This window comes from Carassius auratus, chromosome 3, assembly GCF_003368295.1.
Source record: "Carassius auratus strain Wakin chromosome 3, ASM336829v1, whole genome shotgun sequence".
In the NCBI taxonomy this organism is placed as follows: Eukaryota; Metazoa; Chordata; class Actinopteri; order Cypriniformes; family Cyprinidae; genus Carassius; species Carassius auratus.
The window spans coordinates 28,833,075-28,845,901 of NC_039245.1; the positions used below are offsets into that span (position 1 = coordinate 28,833,075).

Here is a 12,827-nt window from a genome sequence, read left to right on the forward strand (position 1 = left end):
CTGGAAAATGAATACAGGCCAAGTAGACAAGCTGGACGGCCATGGAATTTAGGACAACAGAGAATATGAACAATAATAGTGAAACAAGCCAATTATTCACCCACCCGTGAAAGAAAAATAAATGTAAAGGCACCAGAGATTACACATGTGTTCTAGACCTGAGGGACCTCACGTTCACACCTAAAGGTCAGGTGGTCTGTAAGGTTCTGTTCAAAAACTCAGTGAGCTGCCTACGCATGCAGGCAGCATTTTGAAGCACCATAAGGACACTCCCAATATGAAGGCCATTCTTTTGGCTCAATTCTAAGGCAGTACTACTGTACATATTCACCGCAAACAAAGCAATCCCATAACGCATAATGCAAAGAATCATCAAAGATCAATATAGTGAATATGGAACCTTATTTCTGCTGCTGGATAAAAAATATAAAGTCTCACAAATCTGATATTTTTCTTTCGATTCATGTTTTATATCTACCAATTGTGAGATATAAACTCAGAATTGAGAGACATAAACTCACAATATTTTGACTTTTATATTATTTGATATTCTGTGGCAGAAAAAAATAAACAGCATTGCGAATGTAATCTCAGAATTTAGAGAAAAGGTCAAAATTAAACCAGGACTCTGAGAAAAAAAGTTAGAATCGCAAAATGTAAACCAGTATTTATGTACTTACAGTATTTTTTAATAGTTAATTAAATTAATTAATAAATTAATTAGTTAAGAAAATTATTGCTAATGCTATTGTTGCAAAATCTGTTTGAATCAATTGTGAGTTGAATCTCTCTTGCAGTTTACATGTCGAACTTGAACTTAAACACATGTAGAACTTGTTCCTGTGCTCAGAGGTAGTGGTAGAGCATTGCATTAGCAGCGCAAAAGGTCATGGGTTCAGTTCCCAGGGAACACACATACTGTTAAAAAAAATGTATAGCCTGAATGCACTGTAAGTTGCTTTGAATGAAAGCGTCTGCTGAATACATACATTTAAATGTAGAACATTCCAAATCAGTCACTTATCCAATTCGCACTCTACTATGTTCTGTTACAGAGCCTGATTGTGGACATGAAATGAGAAACATTTCTGAAAGATGGGCATACAGTTGAAACAAGTGCATGTAAATGCATATAATATACTTTTCTTATAAAATATAAAATCTGGTTACAGTGTGTCTTTTACAACCATCTGAACCAGACAAAACTGCTGTAAAGTTTTAAATGCATGGATTTTATCCACTGTTGGTTCACAGATGAATTTCATCATGTCATTCCCCTGTGTTTCCCATAGTCCTTTCACTCACAAAACATTCTGTGCTATTGCATATTTCCCACCTTTAAGCCAAGATAACTTGTTTTCTCATCTGACTCGTACAGACCCGTAATTTGACAGACTGAAAGCTTCAACAAATCGCAGCGTAATTAATATGAAAGGCCGCTAGCTTAATCACTGGGGTAGCTTAATTTTTGAGTTCCAAAGCACAGATGTGATGGATGGCAAATACTGCCCAAGTTTCATTGACATTGCTGTGTATTATCACGTCAGGGATGTATCTTATTCTGGGGAGGTTACAAATGGTATTCAACAGCTTTTTTCTGCCAGCCAAAACATTTACTCAGGCTATATATGGGATGCTTGGAGGCTAGATGTGAGGCATACAGGCAGGCTAGTTTTTCAAAAGTAGCCTTTTGTAATGACCTTAACATAAAATATATTGCCGGTAAAGTCAAAGCTCGTTTGGGAAATTCTGAGGAGTTCCAGTCACCATTGTCAAACTGATTGCTTCACTCGTCTCTGGTGACAACATCGTTACGTCATCTAGTGGACTGCCATATTTATTGTTCATGTCAGCCAACCATCTCATTGTGCTTGTTTTAGCAGGAAACGCAACATTGTGCCAACAGTGTTCAGCGCTTACAAAAAAGCTATAGGGGTGGTTTGAAAAAGAACGAAATATCACTTGTAAATTAGGCAGCAGTGCACCTACCAAGACAAATTAGACCCAAAACCAGATCCATTGTCAGTGGGAGCCTGGAACACATCAAGCTTTATATCGCAGATGAATAACTTCATCCCTCATTGAGTACAGTGTAAACACCATGTCACCCACAAGAACTCTGTCATTTCTTTCACTCACCTTTGTGCTTAAAGGAATAACTCATCCAAAAAAATACAAATTCTCTCATTAATTACTCACCCTCATATCATTGTTTGATTGATCAAAATAAAACCGAAATCGCTATGTAGCTTAGTGTGATTATCAAATTGCAATGACTGTGATTTAATTCAGTAAGTATATGCAGAGTGAAGCACAGCACTGTTTTTTTTTTTTTTTTTTGGAAACACAAGCAGATCATGATCCAGGTTTTCAGTGTGTCGGAGCAGCTCGATTTGCTGGAAATGCTGCTCCACACAAACTCATCAAAATGCAACGTGTGCAACCATTTTTCAAGAAGCACTTATAAAATAAGTCTGTGAAGCTTTAAGGATCATGATGCAATTTTTCACTGAAACAAAAGATCTTCCTGACTTTGTTTCTTTTGTGGAATTTGATTATTTTTGCAATTTTTGTAAATGTAAATGTATCGCAAATGGCTTGTTCACTATATGTTCTCAAGCCATACAATAGATTTAAATAAGATAATTTATATATAAAAAAGTAACACTTTAACCTAGAGCTCTGTACAGACGTTTTAAAGAAAATAGCAGACTTGATCAGTATCTGATTTGCAAACAAATCTTTCTTCTGTGTCTGATCTTGTCAATGAATCACTTCATCACTTTGGAGTAGTTCCCAAATCTAAGACTAATTCATTTCTCAGTTTCACTGACTCTCTCTGCAGTGCTATTAGTGAATAAGAATGACTGCATATGGACTAATTTTATTGTGCTTTTGCATCCTTTTTGGAGCAGAAAAAGCGTAGTCTCCATTCATTGCAATTGCATGGAAAGTGTAGCCTGAAAATATATATTTTAAACTTTTTCCTTTAGTGCTCCACTGAAGAAAAAGTCATATTTGGAAAGACATAAGTGTGAACAAATTATGACAGAATTTACATTTTCGGGTGAACTGTTCCTTTAAACATAGAGAGGGGTTTTCAACAGCCATGGGAACTCACAGTCCATGCTGCGTTGCTCTACACTTATTTCCCCAGCATCTCTTCGTACTACTGTTGCATTATTATCAGCTCTGGTTTAGATTATGTGCTGTAGAGTTGTAGGGTCGTCTGTGAAGGCGTAAGAGGGTGTCGTAATTCAGCAGGTGGTGGGCTGGCTGGTGGGTGGCTTAAGTGCAGAACTGTAGCTGCTTTTTACTGAATGTTAAGTGGGCATTGAAATTCAAAGTATCCCACCACTTTGTGCAGCATTGATTACCATCAGCTAAAACATCAGTGATGGGGAATATTTAAACAAATCCAATTGAAACAGCTTAAACGATGTTATTAAAAATGGTTTCATTCCTCAAAGCATGATTTCTATCATGGGGTCAATTCAGAAAGTAATCAAGAAAAAAAAACACATCTAAGGCCTTACAGACAGATAGATGAATGGACAGACAGATTGATGGATGGATAGACAGACAGACCTAATGCGATTTGTGTGGTACGCTAGAAAAGTTGATGCCTACAGTATGTTCTTAATCAGTTACTTATGAGGCTGCATAAAACTCACAGAGAGAAAAGAAAAATGGCAAATGATTAACGGCGCAACTCTTCAGAACAACCATTTCTGTTCTGGCACTATTAGGACTGTGTACAGCTTCTCCTGGGCAGACATAAATCTGAGACGAACAATTGCCTTTGTTACTAATTCAAGAAGTGACTTCAAATATTCATCACCTTTTTTTTTTTAGTCCCAAGAGCTTTGAGATCTCGCTACAGCTAGACCACTTCATATAATTTGCAAATGAATCCCTGGCTTCATAAAAAGTGGAAAAGTTGAGTTGAGACTTCAAACAAGCAGTTTTATGGTAAACGTTTGGCAGCGCGACATTCTCACATTTTAACGTGCGATCGTTTTGACTAACAGCTCAGCCAGAGCACCTTTGAAGTACACGCCATTCTGTCATTAATGGGAACATTATTCAGCGCTATACTGTGCCAAAAGTCTTTACGTTGGAAACTTTATCAAACTTGAGGTGCCAGATACTCCAGGTACCCAGTATATCCACATACACACTCGTGTGGAGCTAGTCTGGACAGGATCCAGGCACATTGCACATTTAGTCATTACAGTACCGCGGCAGTAAGCACTGGTTTTGTGTTTTCTCTTCAGCTTGTGATTGTCATCCGGTTGGCGCAGCTGGTAAGACCTGTAACCAGACGACCGGACAGTGCCCATGCAAAGATGGTGTGACTGGCATCACCTGCAACCGCTGCGCTAAAGGATACCAGCAAAGCAGATCACCTATCGCCCCCTGTATCAGTAAGATTCACTCGCTTTCTTTTCTCTTTCTTTGTCTTCGTAAAGTTTTGTGTATTAATTCTTAGTGTTGAAAATGAGCTAATTAATAACACTTCAGTTTGGGGCACTTTTACTTTTAGTACGTTCAGCAAGGATGCATTACATAAAACAAAAGTCACAATAAAGACATTTATAATGCTACAAATTATTCATTTCACTTTCTATTTATTAAAGAATCCTGAAAAATATATATATAATGATGCTGAAAATTCAGCTTTGCATCACAGGAATAAATTGCACTTATATTTAATATGATATATTCTATATCATATGGAGAATATATATTCGAATAGGAAACAGTTATTTTTAGTTGGAACAATTTTTCATAACGTTAAACTGTTTTTACTGTATTTTTGATTAAACCAATGCATTCTGGCTTAGCATAACCTACGTCTTTCAAAAACATGAAAAGATTTTTTAACCAATATAAATAACAAGTTTATTTATAAACTTTAAAAGATTTAACCACTATAATAACAAGCAAATCGGTTAGACTTTAAAAGCTTTAATAGTTTTGTATGTTTTGGTTGTGTGGTGTATATGATCAAAAATATTTATTCCTAATTATAAGAGTAACTTAAGATCAATCGTACACCTCCTAATATGCAATTGGACAATAATTGTGAATAACGTGAAAAATAATAATAAAAAACACTTAATCATAACTAAATATGATGCCGTTTATTAAACAAATTAGTGGCAAACAGTGTCACAGCATATTGAATTAACTTAAATTTAATTGCATCTCTTCTACCTCTTGAAAAATGAGGGCGTCCTATAAATAAATAACACAATGACACAAAATGGTTTTTATAAAAACACATTACACAAATAACAATCTATTATTGAAAAACTCTTCTTGGACTAAATGAGGTGGTCCAACATGACTTGTTGTCCCATTACCACCTACAGAGACATCAATAATAATACTGCATAAACAACTATTATTATTCATCATAGCCGCAGCCTATTTCATTTCCGCATTGGTCCCCCGTTCCATTATTTCCTTGGATGGACATTTGCTGATTGCCCTCTGTTAAAGTCAAACAGACCATAAAGCCCTGGCTGATACGACCTAGTGTGCCCTGAACCTGGCTGACGGCTTTTCAACTCATAAATCTGCTCCAGGGGCATGATGGGTGATATGTTTATTGGCAGTATCAACAAGACAGCAGACGGTCTCTGTGACGATTAAACACAGGCCCACACAGCAGCTGGCATTTCTCGATAAGATAAATATAATGCGCGCCTATTAATGTGAACCACTTCTATTATGTGTAACTGATGACATCGACATAAAGATTTATCTGGACCGCTGAAAAAAGCGACTGTGGACACGAAGCCATTCAGATTTACTTGGCAAATGAACCCCCCGATCCTCGAGAAACTACATTTCCCCTAATATCTCAGGGTTGGTAAAAAATGTGCTGTTAAACCTGGAGCGAAAGAGGGAGCCCCGGCAATTGAGTGGAAAATATTTGGTTTTATATTTGTTTTAATAGCCTGATATTAAAATTTTGTGACATCGCACTTTTACCTGCTCACATTTTAACAATACTCGATCCCCCATCGATGTATATCTGAATGCAAAGCACTTAAAGGGGCTTTAAGCAGGAAACCTATTGAAATTAGACACCGCCACCTCGTCACCTCATCAGTGATATGTCTGATAAACCTAATGAACCTTATCTTAAAACAAATGTAAGTTAAAATGAGTTTTTTGCCTGCAGCCTTGGCTAGAAAAGACTTCTGACGTGAGGTTTTGATTGTTTGTTCTTGTCTGTTTGTTGCAGAGATTCCTGTTGCTGCACCCACAGTCACCTACAGCAGTTCACAAGAGCCCACAGGTGAGTTCAGGAAAGAAAAGAAAACACTCTCAGATTCATTTACAGTGGCGCGCCAAAGTTTGGGAAACCCTTGCAGAATCTGGGAAAATGTGAATAGTTTTAACAGAATAAGAGAGATCATACTAAATGCATGTTTAGTTTTATTCAGTACTGTCCTGAGTAAGATATTGTACATAAAAGATATTAACATTTAGTCCATAACACAAAAAAATTGCTGAAATTATTAAAATAACCCCCTCAAAAGTTTGTGAACCCTTGGTTCTTAGTACTGTGTTCTGTTACCAGATGATCCTCGACTGTCTTTCTGTTTTGTGATGGTTGTGCATGAGTCCCTTGTTTGTTCTGAACAGTTAAACTGAGCAGCGTTCTTCAGAAAAATCTTTAAGGTCCTGCAGATTCTTCAGTTTTCCAGCATCTTTGCATATTTGAACCCTTTCCAGCAGTGACTTTATGATTTTGAGATACATCTTATCACACTGAGGACATTTGAGGCACTCAAACACAACTATTAAAAAAGGTTCAAACGTTCACTGATGCTCCAGAAGGAAACAAGATGCATTAAGAGCTGGGGGGACTTTTGAACATGATGAAGATGGCCAAATTTGTCTTATTTTGTTGAAATTTTTTGTTCACTTAGATCTGCCCTTCGTAAGCAACAGAAGATGCTTGTATGTTTCCACAAATTAAGTACAATTTACCTTGATCTTCATTTTTTTCAGCTCCAGAATGTTCAGAATTTCAGAAGAACCATAAACAATTTGTTTTTGATTGCTTCCACTCTCCTCATTTGTAAATCGCTTTGGATAAAAGCATCTGCTAAATGAAGAAATGTAAATGTAAACAATTTAAGTAAAACAAATTTTTGCTTCATTGTATAATATTAATAAAAATAATAATAATTATTATATTTTAATACAATTTATTAATAATATATTTTTAAGTCTTCTCACAATTAGCAATTTCAGTATGCTTCCATTTAGATATTAACTTTTAAAATTGCTTAATTATATTATAAAAATGACAAGGACTACAAATATATATATATACATTTAATTTAATTTAATTTATATATACAGTATATACATACAGCACCCTCACACACACACACACACACACACACACACATATGTAAGTGTAATAAGTAAAGAAGAGGAATAAAATGGAATGCAATGACCTAAACTCAAAATTATTTGAATTATATGAATAACTTAATAATTATATATTAATCTGTCTTCACTTTTTTTGTATCACAGCAACAAATTCTCTACATAGCTGTTAGTTTTTCTTTCATTTCATGCCAAATCTAATCTAATCAATATTTCATGTCCATTTATGTGTTTATTTGCCACCTGTGTCAATATTCCACAATAAACCCCATCAGGGTGCTGACTTTACAGCATGCTTCAGAAATGCAGCAGTGGATCTTGTATTTGTATGATCTGCGTGAGGTTTTCTTAATGGTGAGGATGTCAACATGAGCCCTGGCTCTCCTTCTCCTCACGCTCTGTCTCAGTCACCATCGAAACTGGCCAGGACCCTAATCTGATTACATGCTTCATTTGAATGCGTTTGCTTTCCCGTCACACTCCCGCAGCGCTGCGCCGTGAGGGAGAACACACCCTTGTACTTTCATTCATACTCAATTACCCAAGCTGCCCGATCAGTGCCTGTAGCGTGCACTCGTCCCATGGAGCCAAACTCTGCAGCTCAAAGCTATCTGGCTTTATTCAGCTCTGAGATGTTTCACTAAGAGCAATTACATTTCCCTGGATAGTGCACATGCAACAGACATGTGGAGTTGTCAGTGTGACATGCCGGTTCTAATCTTGTCTGCATCAAACTGGTGCTAGTTTTGTTTCAGTAATAATTATTATTCGACAATAATTTCTTATCCCATCTGTTGTACTTATGTGTAGGAGATGTGATTTTGGGTCTGGCGTGTGATATGTCCACTGTTTTTCCCTTACACTTAATGCTAAATTTCAGAAACAAATTTAAATATAAATTTAATTGAAAAGTACAAATGGCTGGTCATAAAATATAAAAATTCTGTGAGATAAAATACAGCCAGCTTGGTATTTTACCAGCCTGTTTATATTTATTTCAAGATGATTTGTAAAATACTTTTCACAATATATATATATATATATATATATATATATATATATATATATATATATATATATATATATATATATATAGTTTCAATGTTACAATTAGGAAGAAATTAAATTAAAAATTAAAAATTAAAAATTAAAAATTTAATTTAATTTAATTTAATTTAATTTAATTTAATTTAATTTAATTTAATTTAATTTAATTTAATTTAATTTAATTTAATTTAATTTAATTCAGACCTGCTTAGAAATATCAGTTGTCACTCTATATCTATACCCAATGATACGCCTTGGGATGATATTTAAAGTTTTATGTTCAATGTGCTGTAGTTTTTATCATTGCTGCATTAAAATATATAATTGAATGCAACAATGATGATTGAGAGAAATTCTCAAAAGCCTGTTTGTCATATTTGATTTGACACATTTAAACTTGATTTTTCTGCATAGATAATCAAGTTATCCTAAGATGATTTAGACCAGTAGGTGTTCATTTTGAAACAAATTGCAAACAATATAAAAGTAATTCTTACATATACTTCATAAAAACAAGATTTCATAGCTAAAAGACCATTTCAAAGAAATGTAATGAGAGAAAGCTACTACAAAACATTAAATATCACTATTTTATAAATCATAAACACTACTATTCAAAAGTTTTTGTGTTCTTTTAAAAATAAATTCATACTTTTATTAATCAAGGATCCATTAAATTGATCAAAACTGACAGTTAATATATTTAGAATGTTTCTATTTCAAATAAATGCTATTATTTCAAAACTTTCTTCATGGTTTCCACAAAAGTATTTAAGCCACACAACAAAGGTTTTCAACATTTGCTGCCACAGGAACAAATTATACCTTCAATTTGATCTTACTGCACAAAAATACTGATTTTAGTGTATTAAAAAAACAGTCTTGCTGAACAACTGATAGAATACCTTCAAAAGTTTCAACGGTAGATAGAAATATTCATATTTACATTATGAGTTCTATTATTAAACAACAACAACAAACAAAAAAAGTCTCCAAAACCTGTGTAACAGTAAGTTGAACCTCTTTTCCTAGTCTCTTGACCTGTCCTGCTGTAGTTCACTGTGAGGACCTCCCACTGGAGCAGCACAGTTGTGCTTGTGGGACTCTATTAAGCAGACATTTGTCCCTCCACAGGGGACGGCCTTTATTTAGGGGACGTGGGTGTAATGGGCAGCGTCAAGCATTGTGCCTCCGTTCACGCATTTACATGGAAACCAAGCATGGCTAATATGGACTCGTCAGAATCAGAATCATTTACTTTTTTGGGACGCCGCCCCCTCCTCTGCACTTTTTCTCACTCCCTGCCTCCAGTTTTACCCCCACGGGTCCTTCACGTTCTTATTCTGCGCTCCACCTTTTTTGTGTTACCAAAGCTGCCAGGCATCTCGCTCTTCTTGTCCTCAACCCCCCTCTTACTTTCCCCTTCAAACTTTTTTTTTTTTTTTAATTCGGGTTCTTTCCTGCTTCACTGTTGCCTAGGTGACCTCATTCAGACGGGATATAAAGGGACATGAAAAGGGTGGATTGGACAGAGGGAAGTTTGTCCATATTCAGACGAAAGCTGAAAGGTCTTCTCGCTCCCATCTCTTCCAGTCTGGCCAGAAATCTCAAAATTATTACTCTATGTAAAGTAGCTGCGACGAGAGACTCTCGGGTTTCGGTTTGGGTCAGGAGAACCGAGCCAATGTTCCGGTTTGGGTCAAAAAGGTGGCTGGTGTTGAAGTGACTCCATCAGCTAATGTGGGGTTCAAATCTCTTTGAGGGTGTCGAATAGATCAGCTGAGCGCTAGAGCTATAAATCATTCCCAGTCTCTGAGGTTTATATGTGGAAAGCTGCGGTTAAATGTGGATTTGTTTTTGTGGGCATTGTGATGGGGGTGTTCTGTGTCTGAATGAAGTTTAAATGACCTGTGAACCCCCTGCCCTGACATCACTGAGTAAGAGGGGGTATATGGGGAGGCGCTGATAATTAGGGTGAGAAAATGACTTAAGTGAGTTAAGTGAAGAAAAGATTAAATGATTAAATAGCCATTAAGTATTAATTAGGTCCAACGTGATTCTCTTTAAATGTGCGAATGATGCAGCGGCCCCAGAATCATCTGGACACTCGAACGTGTGTCAGTGTTATTGCATTTGACAATATATAATACAAAACAAGTGGCATCTGCAAACAAATGATGCTTTTTGTAGTCACTATTAAACAGTTAGTCCCAAAATTCCCTTTATAATTATGAATTTCATCTTAGTTTTTGAACATAAATATCAGCAACTGCACCAAATTGTGTGTGTATGTATGAGTTTGTTTACTTTAATCTTGATGTCTCAACAAAAGCAGACATGCACTTTTTTTTCTAGCTTTTTAGATTTTTAGCCAACTGTTCCATTTGAAAAACATTAAAAAAACATTTCAGAATAAAGTACCAAAGATGTTCAAAAATGCCAGATTTCGTCTCCTTGTGTGTTCCTCATCCACACCTGTTGTTCCACACAGATCTGACCTGCGTTTCACCCGTTTTCTGTCTGTTATCTTCTTCAGACTGTGACTCTCACTGTAAGACTCCCAAGGGCAAGATGAAGGTTACCATGAAGAAATACTGCAAGAAAGATTATGGTAAGTAGCTCTTATTTAGAAACGCCTGCTTCCTATTCACTTCACATCATCAGACATCTTTCTCCTCTGTCTTTTCTATCTCTCTCTGTATGCGTTCCCCCTCTCTCATAGTGCTGACAGCTTATTCAGAGGCTAAAGGTTTATGTTATAGCATCAAAGCGTGTGAACTCAGCAGGTTTCTCCAGATGGACACACTCAAAGTGCCTCGCAGCATATAGAGGACAAAGGGGACAGCTGGTTCCTGTTCAAACAGGGATTTTACAGGTTTCAATTCTAATATAGTTCATATAATAACGGACTCATAGAAGTTCAAGAATGCAGTTATAGTTTTTAAGTTTATAAGTGGTACAACAGATTTATTTAGTTAAAAGCACAGTAAAAAAAAAAGTATTAATTTCTTTCAAATAAATTTACTGACCCCAAACTTTGTATTGGTGTATAAACTGGTAAAAATGCGGTAGCGGCAGAATCACTCTTTGACGACTCACAGGTCCTCTGGCTGTTTGCAGAGCGGAGAAAATGATGTTTGATTTCACAGTGTGATATCATAAACTCCTTCCTGACTGGCCTCAAGTCTGGAAGATTTGTGGCGTCCAAGAGTGAGGACCACACTGCCTCAGCTCAAAACACTGCCAAGCTAGAAAGAAAAAAGCTAATGAAGAGAAACAGACATGTCCCTAAATAGATGCAACGTGTGTTTCTAACATAAGCAGTGTTAGCTATGCTGTGTCCCAATTTGCTATCAGATCCTACACAGCATATGAGAAATCCCTGATCAAAGTCTGTTGAAAACTGTACACTATTATAAATAAAGGTTCTTTTTTGGCACTCATCAAGAACATCCATGGTTCTTTATAGTGGAAAAAGGTTCTTTAGATTATTAAAATGTTATGTAAAATATTTATTTTAAGAACTGTTCACTAAAAGGTTCTTTGGGAAACCAAAAAAGGGGTTTTCAATGTCATCATCACCTGTTTTTAACACAATTCCAGATTCATATGGAAGAGATTGCTTGCCTGTTACTTAAAGTGCAGTACAATGGGGTCCAAAAGTCTGAGACCACTGGAAATGCATTATTTTTTTTACATTTTCTTTGCATAATCTTCTATATGATTAGCATAATTTCAATATGAAGTAGGAAGTTAAATAAAAAATGTGTGTAAAGCCTGCTGATCTCCAGCATGATTTGCAAATATTCCAAAGAGCATCTTGCGTTTCAGTGTATTGAAGCAAGTACACCTGTACACATTTCAGATGCAAAACCTTGTTTATTTCCAGGTTTAAATGAAAAACGTTCCAGATTTTCAGACTTTCAGACATGAGTGTATATGAAGTGTCTGCAGCATTTAGCACAATCTGAAATGTGTCTCTGCGGATAAAACTGTTGCACACAGAATTAAAGTTATAGGCCATCTAAAATGCAATTTTCTCATTAATCAGTAGCACCTTATCTATATTAACATCTCTGCTCATTATTTGAAAAGGCTCATTTACAATTGAAACATTTTAGGCAACCCCTAGGGTGAAGCGAATAATATTAAAATAGATAATATCCACCGGTTTAATCAGCAACCACACAGACTAGTGGAACAATAATATCCAGCAGAGAAAGTGAGAGAAAGCGCTATTAATGGCACTGCTGGTCATCTGTAGCTGCTATCGTTCAGACCGTGATATTAAGTTTCATTCGTTTTCACTCTCAGCCATAAGTGTTCATACTCAGAGGTTGTTCTCATAGGGAAGTCGTTCA

At 36.0% G+C, this 12,827-nt stretch overlaps 1 protein-coding gene across 1 annotated transcript in view; it reads left to right on the forward strand.

Annotated features, from left to right (window-relative positions):
• Positions 1–12,827, forward strand: part of LOC113053406 (netrin-1-like) — a 60,029-nt gene that overhangs the window by 29,790 nt on the left and 17,412 nt on the right. Inside the window, exons 4-6 of the mRNA XM_026218400.1 lie at positions 4,278–4,427; positions 6,260–6,313; positions 11,003–11,077. Of these exons, the coding sequence (XP_026074185.1) occupies positions 4,278–4,427; positions 6,260–6,313; positions 11,003–11,077 (279 nt within the window). The remainder of the gene's footprint in view (positions 1–4,277; positions 4,428–6,259; positions 6,314–11,002; positions 11,078–12,827) is intronic.